At 43.6% G+C, this 19040-nt stretch overlaps 1 protein-coding gene across 3 annotated transcripts in view; it reads left to right on the forward strand.

The window, feature by feature from the left end:
• LOC126251939 (MOB kinase activator-like 2) overlaps positions 1–19040 on the forward strand; it is a 372304-nt gene that overhangs the window by 203853 nt on the left and 149411 nt on the right. The window contains exon 1 of one of the 3 annotated variants that reach the window (XM_049952692.1): positions 6943–7181. The exons of the other annotated variants lie outside the window; for them this stretch is intronic. Coding sequence (XP_049808649.1) covers positions 6967–7181 — 215 coding nt within the window. The 5' untranslated portion in view covers positions 6943–6966. Of the gene's footprint in view, positions 1–6942; positions 7182–19040 lie in introns of those variants that run through there. 3 annotated transcript variants of the gene reach the window in all.

The following is a 19040-nucleotide window of genomic DNA, read 5'->3' on the forward strand; positions in this document are numbered from 1 at the left end:
TTCAAGTCTCAATCAGACCCAGTAACCTTTTTAAAGAACACAGCGAACTAATCGCATATAAATCTCTATCTCTATTATTGCGTCTCTTCATAGACGAAATTAAAATAACGTAAAACTTAAACCGAAACAGTGGCCTCTATTAAATTTTCTGCTGTGATTGTAAGGCTAGCTATATCGAACAAACAGGGAAAAGCGTTCGAAACTGGATTAAAAAGAAGGAACATGCAAAATAAATCCGTCTTCGCAGTTCACCGTATACAAGAGAATTACACTGTGCACACTATCAAAAACAACTTCTTCATACAATGAATAAGGGATACTTTATGGAAATTTTTTAAGAAATAAAAAATCCAAAAGAAAATAAATTTAATGACCAATGCGCACGTAAAAGTACCTGTTTCTTGGACATCTACCGCCCCATGACAGATAACTTCTTTAGAGTTACTTCGCAAATTCGCAACCGTGTCAAGGTGTTTTACATATGCTCTGTAAGAAGTCCACGACGCACCCGAGCTATGCTGACATCCAATCTATGATAAAACAGAACTATACCAACAGCCACTGCAGTTCCCTGTAAGTGAACTTTTGCACACTAAAAATACATACCAGCATTTGAATTGGATGCTCCGTCCACTGCAGCTATGTTGCACCTGTATTAAAAAGCTATTTTAGCGTCTTACTTATACAATATGCAAATTCGAATGTGCCAGAACAAAATTTTCTATAAATCCAAAAATAGTTGTAAGGTAATGAATTATAGTCTTGAGATGACAAAAAAATCACTGCAGCATTATACAAGAAAGATTTTAAATCTACTAGGCCTGTACTTATATCTTTTGGATATTACTTAGTCAGAGTAATTTCTATAGTCCGTGCATAAACATATCAAGCGTTATTTTTTCATTGTCAGTCATATACATGTATAAATCTATAATAGGTACGGCAGATTAAGATCTACTTCAGAAAGGTTCGACGAAAAAGTTGAAATCAGTAGTGGACTCAACAAAGCTGTACAGAACAACTGGAGCTCCCTTTTCGTTAACTATGCGTTACCTACAACTCATCTTCAAAGTCCTTTGCCATCTCTAACAATTACAATGTCATAGACTTAAAGATTATTTCTTCCCCTTGAACTTCAGATTGTCTTCAAATTTCTTCGTAGTTTTCTTCACAGCTTGCTCAGTGAACAGACTGAATAACATTGGGGATAAGTTACAACCTTGCCTCACTCCCTTCTCAACCACAGCTTCCGTTTCACGTCCTTAGATTATTATAGTTGCAGTATGGTTCCTGTACAAGTTGTAAATAATCTTTCGCTCTCCGTGTTTTGTCCATGCTACCTTCAAAATTCCAAAGACAGTTCTGCATCTAACATTATAATTAGCTTGCTTTAAATCTGCAAATGCCATAAACGTACATTTACCTTTCTTCATACTATATTCTTCGACAAATCGTAAGGTCAGTACTTCCCCTCGTGTTCCTGCATTTCTCCGGAACCCAAACCTATTTTTCAAGAGATCGGCTTAAACCAAATTTTTCCACTTTGTCTGCCTTGACTTATTAAACTGATAATTCGGTAATATTCACACCTGTCGGCACATGCCTTCTTTGGAGCTGGAATTATTTCATTTTCCCTGAAGTCGGAGGACATTCGCCTGCCTCATAAATCTAGCTTACCACGTAGAATAATTTTGTCTTGGCTAGATTTATCAAGGATTTCAGTAATTCTGAGGAATGTTATCTACTCCAGTAATCTTGCTTCCACTTTGATTTATCATTGCGGTGGCAGATTCTTGCCACATTTCATTCCTATCGTCTCATCTTCACCTATTTCTTCTCTTGTTACTATAATATCCTCTTTAAGTTCTTTTCCCATGTATAGCCCTTGTAAGTGTTTCTTTCCGTCTTCAGCTTTCCCTTATTTCCCTAGTGCTAGCTTGCCTTTTGATTTCTTGATGTTCATATAGGTGGTTCTCCTTTCTTCAGAGGCGGTATCTGTATTCCCCTAGTTATACATGCTTCTACGGCCTTGCATTTGTCCTCTATCTGTTCCAGTCTAGTCATTTTTCACTTTCTGTCAGTCTCATTTTTTAGATGTCTGTATTCCCTTTTGCCTGCTTCTTTGCTGCCTTTTTCATATGTTTTCATTTCGTCAGTTAAATTGAATGTCTTTTGCGGGATCGGAGGATTTCTATTAGGCCTATTCATTGTACCTGTGTGACCTTTGGCTTCTTTTCCTATTCAATCTCTCAAAGCTACACATTCGTCTTCTGGTTAATAATTTTCCCTCGTTTCAGTCCAATATTGCCATGTATTCCCTTCGTAACTCCGAACAACGTCCGGTTTCTTCAGTTTACCCAGCTCCCATCTCCTTAATAGCCTGTCGTTTTGCAATTATTCTTCTTTAATACGCAGTTAAATCTGTTAACACACGTGACTCGAATATTATTGAAAAACATATCGCGATAGACATACTGTACACCGCAACTGGTTTCATTGTAATGAAGTGAATTCAGATAACCCAATACGTACGTCACTCCGTCCTGTATGTTGATAGTTTACACTGAAGCGCCAAAAAACTGATGTACACTATGTGATCAAAAGTATCGGGACATCAGGCTGAAAATGACTTAAAAGTTCTTGGCGCCCTCCATCGGTAATGCTGGAATTCAGTATGGTGTTGGCCCACTCTTGGCCTTGATGACAGCTTCCACTATCGCAGGCGTACGTTCACTCAGGTACTGGAAGGTTTCTGGGGGAATGGCAGCCCATTCTTCACGGAGTGAGAGGCCTGGCACGAAGTCGGCATTCCTAAACATCCCAAAGATGTTCTATAGGATTCAGGACTCTACTCTGTGCAGGCCAGTCCAGTACAGCGATGTTATTGTCGTGTAACAGCTCAGCCAAAGGCCATACATCATGAACAGGTGCTCGATCGTGTTGAAAGATGCAATCGCCATCCCCGAATTGCCCTTCAACAGTGGGAAGCAAGAAGGTGCTTAAAACATCAATGAAGGCCTGTGCTGTGACAGAGCCACACAAAACAGCAAGGGGTGCAAGCCCCCTCCATGAAAAACACGACCACACCATAATACCACCGCCTCCGAATTTTACTGTTGGCACTACACACTCTGGCAGATGACATTCACCGGGCATTCGCCATACATCTTGCAATCGGATCGCCACATTTTTATCCATGATTAGTCCACACAACATTTTTCCACTGTTCAATCGTCCAATGTTTACGCTCCTTACACCAAACTAGGCGTCGTTTGGCATTTACCGGCGTGATGTGTGGCTTATGAGCAGTCGCTCGACCATGAAAATCAAGCTTTTTCACCTCCCGCCTAACTGTCATAGTACTTGCAGTGGATCCTGATGATGCAGTTTGGAATTCCTGTGTGATGGTCTGGATAGTTGTCTGCCTCTTCAACTGTCAGCGGTCTGTCAGTCGACAGGATCGCTATGTACGCCTTTGTGCTGTACGTGTCCCTTCACGTTTCCACTTCACTATCACATCGGAAACAGTGGACCTAGGGATGTGTAGGAGTGTGGAAATCTCGCGTACAGACGTATGACACAAGTGACACCCAATTACCTGACCACGTTCCAAGTCCGTGAGTTCCGCGGAGCGTCCCATTCTGCTCTCTCACGATGTCGAATGACTACTGACGTCGCTGATATGGAGTACCTGGCAGTAGGTGGCAGCACAATGCACCTAATGTAAAAATCGTTGGTTTTTGGGGGTGTCCGGATATTTTTGATCACGTAGTGTAGGCATGTGTATTCAAATACAGAGATATGTAAACAGGCAGAATACGGCGTTGCGGTCAGCAAGACTTATATAAAACAAGTGTCTGGTGCAGTTAGATTGGTTGCTGCTGCTACAGTGGCAGGTCATCAAGATTTAAGTGAGTTTGAACAGGTGTTACAGTCTGCATACGAGCGATGGGACACAGCATCTCCGAGATAGCGATGAAGTGCGTATTTTCCTGCACGACCATGTCACGATTGTACCGTGAATATAAGAAATCCGGTGAAACATAAAATCTCCGACATCGCTGCGGTAGGAAAAAGATCTTGAAAGAACGGGACCAACGAAGACTGTAGTGAATCGTCTAAAGTGACAGAAGTGCAACCTTTCCGCAGATTGCTGCAGATTTCAATGTTGGACCATCAACAAGTGTCAGCCTGCGAACCATTCAACGAAACATCATCGATGTGGGCTTTTGAAGCTGAAGACCGACTCGAGTACCCTTGATGACTGCACGACACAAAGCTTCACGCCTCGACTGGGCCCGTCAACACCGACATTGGACTGGTGATGACTGGAAACATGTTACTTGGTCGGACGAGACTCGTTTCAAATTGTATCGAGCGGATGGACGTGTACCGGTGTGGGGACAACCTCATGAATCCATGGACCCTGCATGTCAGCAGGGGATTGTTCAAGCTGGTGGAGGCTCTGTAATGGTGTGGGGCGTGTGCAGTTGGAGTGATATGGGACTGTCTAGATAAGACTCTGACAGGTGACACGTAGGTAAGCATTCTGTCTAATCAGCTGCATCCATTCATGTCCATTGTGCACTCTGACGGACTTTGTCAATTCCAGCAGGACGATGCAACACCCCAAACATTCAGAGTTGCTACAGAGTGGCTCCAGGAACACTGAGTTTAAACACTTTCGCTGGCCACTAAACTTCCCCGACATGAACGTTATTGAGCATACCTGGGATGCCTTGCAACGTGCTGTTCAGAAGAGATCTTCATCCCATCGTACTCTCACGGATTTATGACCAGCCCTGCAGGATTCATGGTGTCAGTTCACTCCAGCATACTTCAGACATTAGTTGAGTCCAAGCCATGTCATGTTGTGACACTTCTGTGTCCTCGCAGGGGTCTTTCTCAATATGAGGCAGGTGTACCAGTTTTTTTGGCTCTTCAGTGAATTAACTGTGGTTCATTAGTTACCATAACAACACAGTAATTTTGCTAATAGAAAAACTGAGTAGATGATACAGAAGGCGTGTACCTAATGCTGGCGTATTAAACACTTCGAAACGCAACCATTGAAATTGATATTTACATTACATCAAGATAGGTTGTCTACAATTTATTGCTTTTACGCTACAGAAGAGAACGATGATAATCATATGTGTAAGAAATATCAACGAAAGTAAGTAATATGAAGTACAGTTAAAATGCAGAGAACATTTTAAAAACTGCAAATTTAGTGCTCTTTGGAATATTTGGCCACATGAGGAGGAAATACTTAGCAGACAAGCACCACTCAAGAAGTTCGGTGAAGTGCTCAGTGATAAATAAGCGACTGCTACGGTCGCAGGTTCGAATCCTGCCTCGGGCATGGGTGTGTGTGATGTCCTTAGGTTAGTTAGGTTTAAGTAGTTCTAAGTTCTAGGGGACTGATGACCTAAGATGTTGAGTCCCATAGTGCTCAGAGCCATTTGAACCATTTTTTTTTTTATATATAAATAAGCAGTGTATACTTTCAGTCAACGACATATTTTATCCTGGGGTCTGGTGTACTGGTGATTCTGTACCTGTGTGTGCGCGGGTGGCTTTTTTTTATTAAAGTCTTCAATCTGCATCTAAATAACAGACAGGCAGTATCACAATTAAGAGTGGATACAGACACAGCTAAAAGAATGCCATTCGAAGCGAAAACGTTCCAGTAAACATGGGTCTGAAATTGAGTCGTTCACAAGATAATGGCAATGTGTGGGTAAGAGCCGCTACTGACTCAGTTTGAAATGTTGTCCCAGGTAGTACTGATGATCTATTTGAAATACGAACATTTCGATTAATTCCCGGCGAAATTGGGCTCAAATTTCACCAGGTCCTACGTTAACAAGAAATAAAATAGTGCTTCGGCGCGTTACATGTCACTGCGTACTCGTACCTGTAAAATGTGTACCACGTGTCGTCCACTCCTTAGGATGCGATACAGCACTCGTCTTCGCAGTAATTTACGACTTCTTTCACGCACCCGCAGATCATCTTGTAATTATTGACTAGACTGAACAACACAGTAGCGAAGTGAAATCAGTTTAATAGATTAAAATTGTCAAAAGTAATGTAAGGCAAATGTAATGCATTATTGGGATTTAAAAGGATGAGTTTTAATGTCTGAATAAAAATTTTCACTGATACACATCACATCATAGCATAACATTTCGGGTTACAAATCATTTGACCTAGTATGGCTGCAAGTTGCTCTAGTTCATAAACGACATCAACATTCAGTTATCAGTGATAGAGTTAATTTCTGAATGAATTTAGCAGCTATAAAATCCCTTCCCCCTTGAGCATTATAAGCTACATCACAATAAAGGTTATTATGCAAACAGTGTGTTATATTCCACACATCATTGTGGGCGAAAAGAAACGTGATGACGACCTGACGAGAGTTTTGTACAACCATAGAAAATACGCATACAACAATCACAACTGTGAAGTCCGTATGTGAAAGAAGAAATGCAAACCATATGCGGGTTTTCCACTGTACCAGCAAATATTGCACATTAAAATACGTTAGCGAAGCTATTCAAGAAACGTACATGCCGTGTTCAGCGTCTTAAAATCATTTAGGATGTATGACAACAAACGTAAAAGATTTACAACAGGTGTGCCGTAAAAGACTACTAACACCATTAACTGGGGTGATGTCTTAGAGTCGATCGGATATGTTTTTCGCTGGCGTTCCGTTGACACTAGGAGAATACCGCCTTTGCGGGCAGACGTGTGGCGTCTGCGGAAGCTAAAAGTGGGTACGCTCGCATGCGCGAGTGCCGCTGTTTTTCGCGACGACGGCGGCGATGGCAGCGCCGCGGCGGCCGGACGCTGTACTGCGCGGCGCGGCAGACGTGAGATGGGCGAGCGGCCTTCAGTGTGGGCGCAGCGCCAGAGTGGTGCAGACCGTGATCATGGTGAGGTGATAGGTGCGGCATGGAGACAGCGGCGATGCTCAGGTCGCTGTTAGGATCCCCCCATCACTCGCCCTCCGCCGGCAGCGAGGGCGGCTCTGGGTCCGGCGTGGCGGCCGCGCAGGTCGTGGAGCTGCCCGCTGCCGCGGGGGCCAGGCTTTCGTTGCTCGACTCCTGCCACCGCAAGATCCGTCTGCTGGGCGGCGGGCCCGTCGCCTTCCTTGGTGGACTCGTCGCGTGAGTACCGTTGCGACATGTGTCTCATCGTCTTACGCCGAGCTTCGAGGATATGACACTTGACATTCACCTCGATCGTTTGGTACTGTCTTGTCTTTTGCAAAGAGGAAGAGAAAAAGACTAAACATCCTGCATACATTTGCCAATTTCCTATATTTCGGTGAGAGTGTGAAAGGGTTTTGCGATTGTCTTATAACAAAAAAAAAAAAAAAAAAGAGTGCCAGGCTATAGTGATTTGTATTGGTGTTTGTAAAAGGTGTTTACATTTATTTTTATGAACTACGTTATCTGGAAAAGCTAAATTCACTGTGTCACGTAATGGCAAAGAATGACTTAAGTGATACACGGAGATGGCAATTGAAATTAATTCCTTTTCTGTATTCGTTCAGTCGTATGTAGCTGTAATTAAAGAAAGCAATTTCCTAATTCTCTCTCTCTCTCTCTCTCTCTCTCTCTCTCTCTCTCTCTGTGTGTGTGTGTGTGTGTGTGTGTGTGTGTGTGTGTGTGTGTGTGTTTTACCAAATGATCTGAATCTTAAACTGTCACTAAATGTAAGGAGAGATAAAATATTTCAGTTTGTTTTTTACTTCAGCCATGGGCTATTAATTTGCTCTTTTAGTTAACAAACATTGGGGTATGTAACTAATAGCCACCGCCATTGTAACCACATTGAGGTAGCGTGCGGCCGTGTGATGATTAATACTGGTATTATGTTTTAAGTAATTGATAAAAGAAACAACGTAGGTTATGTTCTTTTTTTAGTTCATCCATGCTCTGTAGTTCTTAATTTTGGTAAAAAATACAAAGGTAGGCAAACAATAACCGATTGCTATTAAACGAATATGTACTCAGTAAGAGTAGATTGATGGCACGGTGTTTGGTATCCTGAGCGCTGAAGCAGTTCAAACAACGCTCAGCGTGGAAGCCGCTCCTGTGGATCTGACGAACTGTGTGTGATGTGTACGGCGAGCTGGAAGCTGTTCCCCGCACATCTTTCGGCAAGACGAAGGGGGGGGGGGGGGGGGAGAGACACTTTGGAGAGGCGGCCCTCGAGTCCAGTGCTTGACCCGAATCGATTGCCACTTTGTATGAGGCGCGCCGTGTAGCACCGCGGGTCACGCCACACGTCGCGGGATTCGTACGCAGCTGCCGCCTCAGCTGAGATAACGCCTGGCGCAATCTGCGGGAAAGTGAGCTCTGCCGCGTCGGGACTGGACCGCGCCGAGCCGACTGTAGCCGAGTCGCCCCGAGCCCACTTTTTGTTTATTGTCGGCCAATGAGGTCGCACCGGCAGCTCTGACGTCACTCCGACGAGCGAGTCGAGGCGAACGTTGGCCGCGAGCGCGCGCGCCAGCCAGCCTGGTTTCTTCGTTTTCCTTTGCTTCCTGGTGGCGAGTGACTCACTGTGCGCCGAGACCCGCACAGCTGACCGCGCTCCGCTGTTGCCAACTCGGGGAAACGTTTCGCTAATCGTCTGGTTCGTCTTGCCGGCCCTGCGGCGCGGCAGTCTCGTCCTTACGCAAGATGTGCGACCTGCTTGTTTTCTCTTTTAACCTTCTGCGTCGCACGCGCGCGTCAGCCTTTTAGCTTATGAACGAAAATACGAGTCGTCTTCCCCATAGCGAGGAGAGTGCGTTGCAGAGGTGTTAGTTGCTCCCTTAGCCCAATGTTAACAGCTACATCACTGCGAAAACTCTCGCGAGTAGTTTATGGCAGGAATTAGTGTCGTCGGATAAACCAGTGGTTTTCATGACGTCACATAGCTGCGTAGACCCGGGCGGTTTGTATTCGTATCCCCCGTCCCCAGTATGTTATAGCCTGCCTGAAGTGTCTTGTCAGCTTCCCATGACAGGATAGGTGGTGCAAACTTGGATGTACGCAATTTTTACCATATTCCCGCAGCAGGAGATCGACGGCAGTACTGTTTTATGTAAATAGGCAACGTTAATTCACGATATCCGTGGTCCGAAATAAAACCAGCAGGTTCAAGATGTCAGAGGTTTCCTGGCGTGCTTCTAAGCAGTGTACACGTCTAAAGGAAAATAGCTCGCATGATTTACGAGGAAGTGTATATTGTTAGAGGAAACACTATGTTAAAATATTGATTAGTGAATCTGGCCGGACATGGAAATGCAGTTTCTAAGTTAAATTGTTGTGCAAAATTCCATCAAACAATAAAGTAGCGGTACCATTACGAAATGTCTTTGGTTAACTGTCATATGAACGTCACGGAAGTTGTCATTGGGCATGTATCTTGCCACTGCTGCACGTTCTCTTTGTTTCGGCACAAATGGCGGATGATTGCTTACTTATTTATATACAGCAGAATGAATTTTTCACTTTGCATGTCGTCGTTCCCGCTAACACATTGTCCAGTTTGTTCCTTAAAAGCGTATTAGTGTTAAGTATAGTAGTGATTTGGAAGAGAGAGCATGCGAGGTGAGTTTAGCGACTTTGACGCATTCGATGTTTGTAGAAGGCACAATAAAGGGAGTTATCTGTTTGTCACCTTCGGAAAGTGCCATTTCGTTTTTTCATTGTATACTCTCTTCCTGTAATAGTATTTTGTCAAAATATGTAATCCTGTTTCCTTCAGTACCAATCGCAAACTGCCAATTCATCGTTTGATTATGCAGAGTGGGCTTTGACAGCCAGTGTTTACATTCATTGTGTGAGTCATCTAGAGGTTTCTTTCCCCTAACGATTCTTTTTATATCCACTGATGATGTCTTCAGTATTACGACGCGCAACGTTAGGCACAGAAGCAGGACTTAGGCCCTTGTGTAATGCCCGTATAATTAAAAGTCAACAAGGACATAGTTTGGTTTTCATAATTTGACGTGGCTGTTGTGTCACACCATACTCAGTTATCATCACTCTGATTTCCACTTCTCCGTATACATTTTTTTCGTTGTTGTCTGAAATGACCAGTGCGTTTACTCGAATTTAGAATTAATTTTTTTTGTCATAATTGGCGACACATTCTCCAATGTTCGCAGCGTTGTGTTTTGTATCGCTATCATTACTTGATGCCCTGTCAGTCAGGAAAAATGGCTCGAACCGGTTGCTTGGGACGGGGTCGTGAGATAGATATATTTTAAGTTGGACATCATTGTACACAGCATGTTAAACGGGAAGGCTGTATCGGTTATGAAATAGTAATGTGTAAAAAATCATTTTTATTACAAAATAATTCTAATTGGTTAGTAAACTGGTATAAACTTAAGCTTGCCCATCGGCTCAAGAATCTGTCACCTCATTGCTTCCTGAAACGTGCTGCTTGTTTCAGATTCGTTGATTCAACTGTCCTCAGCCTTAAATCTTCATGGCTTTCATAAAATCATGATAATGATGTTTACTCGCTTTCATTTTTCCCTTATTGAACAGACACTTTTTCAGTTTCTCCTTAGATTTGTACACTAGATTTAGTAACTCATCGTTACCCCGCTGGACGTAACGTCAAGAACAGAAAAGTTCCTTCGACCACGGTCATACAACTTAGACTCGTTACCAACTATGACATCCGGTCGTGAAAGGCTTAATTGTGTGATCATGAGCGTACAGTACTTTTTACTATACATCATTGAATGTTCTCGGAAAAAATAATTATTAAGACACAAAGGAATTACAGGCATTGGCTGCAAGTGGGCATTTATTTAAATCAAGGGAGAAATGTGAAAATTCGTGACGAACCAAGATTCGAACTGGGTTCTCCTGCTTATGAGGCAAATGATCTGACGACTAAGCCAACCGGATAAAGTAATCATTGCAACCACACGGACTACCCTAGCAAGCTTCCCGACAGACCCAACTTCTCAACTTGTCCACACACTACTAATGAAGTGACCCTTTCCCATTATCCTCATTACTCGCGGCATTTCGCCGATTCCTGTAAGAGTTCGATCGGTTTTTCATACAGGTTTAAATTTACAATCTAATGTACTTCTTGGAACCTAATATTTCTCCCTCACTTGCCTGGTTGTCATTCCAGGAAGCTTGAGTTCTGCTGCAGTTTCTTTCATGTAATATTCATTCCATTTATGACCTTACGTCTTTGCCTGTTAAAGCACAAATCGTGAAAATTTGTTATACTGTTTATTTTGTCCCGGTACTCTTCTTGTTCCGCCATACTTCGCATACACTCCTGGAAATTGAAATAAGAACACCGTGAATTCATTGTCCCAGGAAGGGGAAACTTTATTGACACATTCCTGGGGTCAGATACATCACATGATCACACTGACAGAACCACAGGCACATAGACACAGGCAACAGAGCATGCACAATGTCGGCACTAGTACAGTGTATATCCACCTTTCGCAGCAATGCAGGCTGCTATTCTCCCATGGAGACGATCGTAGAGATGCTGGATGTAGTCCTGTGGAACGGCTTGCCATGCAATTTCCACCTGGCGCCTCAGTTGGACCAGCGTTCGTGCTGGACGTGCAGACCGCGTGAGACGACGCTTCATCCAGTCTCAAACATGCTCAATGGGGGACAGATCCGGAGATCTTGCTGGCCAGGGTAGTTGACTTACACCTTCTAGAGCACGTTGGGTGGCACGGGATACATGCGGACGTGCATTGTCCTGTTGGAACAGCAAGTTCCCTTGCCGGTCTAGGAATGGTAGAACGATGGGTTCGATGACGGTTTGGATGTACCGTGCACTATTCAGTGTCCCCTCGACGATCACCAGTGGTGTACGGCCAGTGTAGGAGATCGCTCCCCACACCATGATGCCGGGTGTTGGCCCTGTGTGCCTCGGTCGTATGCAGTCCTGATTGTGGCGCTCACCTGCACGGCGCCAAACACGCATACGACCATCATTGGCACCAAGGCAGAAGCGACTCTCATCGCTGAAGACGACACGTCTCCATTCGTCCCTCCATTCACGCCTGTCGCGACACCACTGGAGGCGGGGTTGCACGATGTTGGGGCGTGAGCGGAAGACGGCCTAACGGTGTGCGGGACCGTAGCCCAGCTTCATGGAGACGGTTGCGAATGGTCCTCGCCGATACCCCAGGAGCAACAGTGTCCCTAATTTGCTGGGAAGTGGCGGTGCGGTCCCGTACGGCACTGCGTAGGATCCTACGGTCTTGGCGTGCATCCGTGCGTCGCTGCGGTCCGGTCCCAGGTCGACGGGCACGTGCACCTTCCGCCGACCACTGGCGACAACATCGATGTACTGTGGAGACCTCACGCCCCACGTGTTGAGCAATTCGGCGGTACGTCCACCCGGCCTCCCGCATGCCCACTATACGCCCTCGCTCAAAGTCCGTCAACTGCACATACGGTTCACGTCCACGCTGTCGCGGCATGCTACCAGTGTTAAAGACTGCGATGGAGCTCCGTATGCCACGGCAAACTGGCTGACACTGACGGCGGCGGTGCACAAATGCTGCGCAGCTAGCGCCATTCGACGGCCCACACCGCGGTTCCTGGTGTGTCCGCTGTGCCGTGCGTGTGATCATTGCTTGTACAGCCCTCTCGCAGTGTCCGGAGCAAGTATGGTGGGTCTGACACACCGGTGTCAATGTGCTCCTCTTTTTTCCATTTCCAGGAGTGTAGCAGTGGCGCGACAGGTGCTTCCACTTAACGCAAGGTTTAGAAGCAGCTCTTGTCCGATACAATCAGCTGTCCGATACTACCCGATTTTCTACTATAAATGTCTGTGTAATTGGCAGTGAGAAAATTGAGACCGCCTCAACTGATCTGCTTAGACATTCGCTGCCGCTCATAGAGACCGTGAATTCCGGAAGAAAGGTGTATCGTCCCGAGTGGTTGGTTGATCCAGGCTGTTTCCTCCAGCCGGAACTGGTGCTTTACGAGCGGCCAGATATTTGTAGCCATGCGGGAACGCACCTGCCCTCTTAATTGACGATGATTTCGGAGCCACCAGCCGGCACATTAGTAGGTCGCTAGCTCTAATTAAATTTCTCTATCCCCCTCTCTCGTACGTCAATTCACGGAGGAAACTGGCGCAAATCCCAGGCACTAGCGACAGGTCGGAGGATGTAAAAATTGCCTCACCCAACGGGACAGGTAAACGATAATACAGTATTTATAGCTTTGTACTCGGCAACTGTCAAGGTAAATTACTATAATTTGCTTTGCAACAGTATTATGTGACTTGGAAATACGTTCACTTCATCAGATAGTCCCTTTTTGGGGGATATTCGAGCTAATTATTCTTCTAAAGCAAGCACATAATGTTTATTAGACTGTTTCTGGAGGTAACTGACGTGCCACCGAGTATTGTTGGAAGCAAAATAACACGTTCTGAGATTCAGTGGCAGTTTACTAATAGTTGGAACTACCTACATGGGAACAGTGAACGTAATAGGTCTGCAGTTGCAATTTTTTTTTACAACCTATCTTTAGAAATGCTATCACCCATCTTCAGTGAAATTTGCTGCTTGTGTTGCGCGATCTTGTATGTTAATCCGATCCATGTATAGCGAAAGCCGTTGACAGTGTAAGATACAGATGAAATCTGCTTTGGTAATCAGCTGATTAACGGCGTCACCTTGAAGCACCGTTTCGACAAGTAGCCTAGTCATCGTCTTTATGCTCGAAGAAGGGCAATAAACTTCTCGAAATATTACTTCAGTTCGACGCTGTCAATAGGGTGATAACACAAGATGTCACCAGTAATGTCCGCCCAGTCCTTAGGAATTGTTCTTGCCATTACGCGTTAATGGATATCATTTATTACCGGGGACACTTCGTACAAAACACTGAGTCTTGTGTGTCAGGTTTCCAGTTTTAACACTAGATTCCTGAATCAGAATCGGAAGGATGTTGTTTGCCCTTAGTAATTCACTCAGGCAAATTTCATTTTTTTTCCTTTGAAAATGACGTTTCTTGTCGTAGGAGCGTTCTGATTCATTTTGCGTAAAGGCGTAGACGATGCACTTTTGGACATGCAGTGCCTAACTCAAGACGGCAGTGTTATTCCTCATCGACTGATTTACTGGCGTGTTGCACCCAGCCTAGTTCTAATGCTTTTTGTATGCTGTAGCTACGGATTATAGTCAGTTTGTTAAGCGAATCCAAAGGTACAGTTAATTAGGCGAATTGAAAGGTCCGGTATTAGATTCTCAGTAGAAATTTTCACACTAACCGCTTCTTTCACCTCTGGCAGTGATTTTTGTAGGAATATATTTGCAGCTTTGCATTGTTGTTTGGAACCAACGTTAAATAGAGGTCACCACTACATAGCAATTGTCGGGGCGACAGGGTTTGCTTCCAGGGAAGATAACATTTCCATTATTATTATTTGTAGTTAGAAATACAGCCCTTGACCCTGATTTGCATTACAGGCCCTCAGTGTGGAAAACTCAATCTGTTACTTTTTTTCATCATTGGAATAAATCTCGACAGTAGTGAAGTATACTGTAATGTAGTAATCACATCATTGTTTTTTTTTCTTTTTTTGTTAAACTAGAGCGTAGAAGAGCGCGATTTGTTATCAGACGGTATTAATTTAACTCCCACTTGAAGATGTGAAGGCTAATTTGGATTTAACCACCGATTTCCGCTCGGGTTCCAGCCAGTAGTAGTTATTCACACACCTTTGGATCAATAGAGATTAAAAGAATTTGTGATGTAGAAGGAACTGTTCAGATAGTTAAGGAATACGAAAGTTCGTGATGAGGACTGGAATTTGATATTAGGTAAATGAAGACAAAAATAGTAGAATAATATGGACTGGGGGAAAGGAGAAAGAGGGAACCGCCTGGTAGAATTCTGCACAGAGCATAATTTAATCATTGCTAACACTTGTTTAAAAATCTTGTAAGAAGTTCTATATGTGGAGTAGACCTGTGGACACTGGAAAGTTTTAGATTTATTATGTACTGGTAATACAAAGATTCCAGAAGCAGATTTTATAAACTGTACGGTATTTCCTAACGCAGACATGGTGGTGCTCACAGTTTATTGCTTACGAACTGTATATTTAAACTGAAGAAATCCCAAATAGGTAGGAAATTAAAAGATGTGACCAGGAGAAGTTGGAAGAACCAAAGGTTGCATTAAGCAACGATTGAGTTGGGGGGGGGGGGGGGAAGAAATACTACAGAAGGCGAGTGGGTAGCTTTGAGACGTGGAATAATGAAGGCAGCAGATGATCAAATAGGTAAAAGACACAGAGTGTAGTAGAAATCTGTGGATATCACACGAGATACTGAATTTAAGAAGAAAATACAAAAATCAAGCGCGCAAAAGAGAATAAAGACGTCTAAAAGACGGGTTGACAAAAAGTGCATAATGGCTAAGCAGAATTGGTTAGAGGACAGATGCAAAGCTATGGAAGCATGTAAAACTAGGAGAAAGATAGATACTGCCTATAGTAAGATTAAACTGTTACGAGAAAAGAGAAGCTGCTGTATGCACATTAAGAGCTCAGATGGAAAACCAGTACCAGGCAAATGAGGGATAGCTGAAGGGAGGAGGAACATATACAGGGACTGTACAACCAAAATGAACATGAAGGCAATATTATAGAAAAGAAAGAGGAAGTAGATGAAAATGAGATGGGAGCTGTGATGCTGTGAGAAGAATTGGACAGAACATTGTAAGACGTAAGGCGAACAAAGACCCTTGAGCGGACGACATTCCCTCAGACCTACTGAGACTGAGAGAGCCATGTATGACAAAACTATTCCACCTGGTGTCCAAAACATATGAGACAGGCGAAATACCCTCAGACTTCAAGAAGAATGCAATAATTCAATTCCAAGGAAAGCCGTCCCAGAAGGTGGGGGAATTACCGAACTATCAATGTAATAGGTCACGGGTGCAAAATACTAACACGAATTCTTTATAGAAGAATGGAAAACTGATAGAAACTGACCTCGGCCAATATCAGTTTGGATTCCGGAGAAATGTAGGAACACGCGACACAATACTTGACCCTACGACTTGTCATAGAACGTACGTTAAGGAAAGGCAAACCTAAGTTTGTAACATTTGTAGACGTAGAGAAAGCGTTCGACAATGTTGGCTGGAATACCGTCGTTCAAATTCTAAAGGTGGCAGGCGTAAAATATAGGGAGTGAAAGGCCATTTACAACTTATACAGAAACCAGACGGCAGTTATACGAGACGAGGGGCATAAAAGGAAACCAGTGGTTGAGAAGGGAGTGATACAGGGTTGTAGCCTGTCCCCGATGTTGTCCAATCTGCACATTGAACAAGCAGTAAAGGAACCCAATGAAAAATTTGGAGTAGGAATTAAAGTCCAGGGAGAAGAAAGAAAAACTTCGATGTTAGCAGAGGACATTGTAATTCTGCCAAGAGATAGCAAAGGACTTGGAAGAAGAGTTAAACGGAATGGACAGTGTCTTGAAAGGAGGACATAAGATGGACATGAACAAAAACAAAATGAGGACAATGGAAAGTAGTCCAATTAAATCGGGCGATGATGATGGAATTAGGATAGTTTCGCTATTTGGACAGTAATAAAAGCGAATATTAATTCAAGTGATAGAAACCCTCTTTCCGCTGGTATTTTTATGAAGTACAGCATTGTACCGAAGAGAAAGTGAGCGATAAGCAATTCAGTTAAAAAGAGAACAGAAGCTTTTGAAATGTGGTGCTACAGTATAATTCTGAATATTAGATGGGTTGATCGCATAACACTTACGGAGGTGCTGAATAAAATTGGGGAGAAAAGGAATTTGTGACACAATTTGACTAAAATAAGGGATCGGTTGATAGGATACACTCTCAGAAATCAGAGAATCATTAATTTAATATTGGAGGGAAGAGTAGGGGAAAATTTAGACACCCGAAGAGTTGAAGACATTAAGTAGTTCAAATGTGGATATAGGTTGCAGTAGTTACTAGGAGATGAAGGGGCTCTCAGAGGGTAAAGTAGCATGGAGAGCTGCATCAAACAAGTCTATGGACTAAAGATGACGACGACGACGACGACGACGACGATCACCACATGTGGTAAGCTTATTCGAGCGAGAAGTAATAGTAGTATAAGATTGGGCGAATGACGCAGATTTGTGCAATTTAGAGAGATTATTTTGGGTGGACGCTGAGAGAACTATCGAAGTGTATCATTATAATCAACCAATGAACATAGTGGCATTAGAATTCGTGAGAGATGTAATCATATGAGACCAAACGCTAGGTGACTTTTTCGTGGGACCTAACTTTTTACTTTGCTTCTTTCACTTTTCGTTCTCTGAAAGAATTAGCTTTTAAAACGTGCTGGCATCCATTTCGGCTGTTAAGGTTACACTTCAAATCTCTCTCTCTCTCTCTCTTTCTCTCTCTCTCTCTCTCTCTCTCTCTCTCTCTCTCTCTCTCTCTCTCTCTCTCTCTCTCTCAGCAGATAAGTTTTTCGCTCTTGTATATACTGTTTCCCGCCAGACACAACTTCTAGAAACGAATTCTTACTCATTTACTAGGTTGGCCACACAAAGTGCAGTGTCCTTTGGCCTCGCTAATCAGCCTTCTCCAACTTCTTCCGTCCAAGTATTCTTCTCCAGCTAGTCCCATCGTACTCATATCCTCTCTGACCCCATCAGTCACCGAGCGAGGTGGCGCAGTGGTTAGCACACTGGACTCGCATTCGGGGGTACGACGGTTCAATCCCGCGTCCGGCCATCCTGATTTAGGTTTTCTTTGATTTCCCTAAATCTCTTCAGGCGAATGTGTAACAATTGGACTGTGTAAAAACTGGGACTGTAGAAACTGGGACTTTGTACGGGCGCTGATGACCGCGCAGTTGAGCGCCCCACAAACCAATCATCATTGAACCACCTGCCTGATGTTCTGGCCTTCTCCTCGCTTTGCGTGCCCGTACCACTTGAGTCTCCTGTCTTTGATCACAGCCACAGTGTCCAGCGATTTGTACGACTCTTGCATTTTGCAGATTTTCCCGTTTCTCCAGTCGCCTCCACTCTTCACTCGTCCAAAAAGCTTTCTTAGAACCGCATTTTCAAATGTCAGTATTTTTCTGTTTTTTGTGTCACAGTCGAAGTCTGTGCTCGTATAGGACGATGCGTACTTTTACTGTCCTGTAGATCCTAATATCCGTCGATCTCTATAGAAGTCGGGACTTCAGCAGCTTTCCGAGTGCAAGCCTTGACCTATTCCCGCCTATTTCCTGAACTATCTCATTCCTTTCTCTGAGTACTACCCCAGTACATTTGAACACTTTTTACCCTTTCATAGATTTTACCATCCACATCTAAAAGTCTGTCATTCCTGATACTTAAAATTATGATCGAGGTTGACTTTTTTTTCTATGTCAGAGTAAGGCCCTTGTCTTATTTTGTTTCCAAAATAGCAAGTCTCAGCGTCTCATTTCCTGATCTCATCACGTAAGAATGACAGTTTCATTTGACTACATTCCATTTCCCTTGGTTAACATTTTTCGATGTCGATCTTACCTTTTTGAAGACATACCCATTCCAGTCAACTGCTCTTCCAAGTACTTTCCCGTCTCTGACAAAATTATATCATCAGGAAACTTCAAAGTCCGTGCTTATTCTCTCTGTACTTTAATTCCCTTTGCAATTCTCCCCTTGACTTCCGTCACAGCTTACTCAGTGTGAGTACGTATTGAATAATAGCGGGAATAGGCTACAAATCTGCCTCACTTCATTTTCAGCTTTTGATTCCCTTTCACCTAGTTCTGTACAATTCGAACCACAGTCTGGTTTCTGTACGAGTTGAGGTAACCTTTCGTTCTCTGTATTTTGTCCCCAACAACTTCAAAATTTCAAAGAATGTATTACAGTCATTATACTCTAAAGCTTACTCTAAAGCTAACAAATGCTATGTTTGTCTTTCTCAGTCTATTAATATATGTCGTAGGCTTCGTATTGCCTCTTG

This window comes from Schistocerca nitens, chromosome 4 (genome assembly GCF_023898315.1).
Source record: "Schistocerca nitens isolate TAMUIC-IGC-003100 chromosome 4, iqSchNite1.1, whole genome shotgun sequence".
NCBI classification, from domain to species: Eukaryota; Metazoa; Arthropoda; class Insecta; order Orthoptera; family Acrididae; genus Schistocerca; species Schistocerca nitens.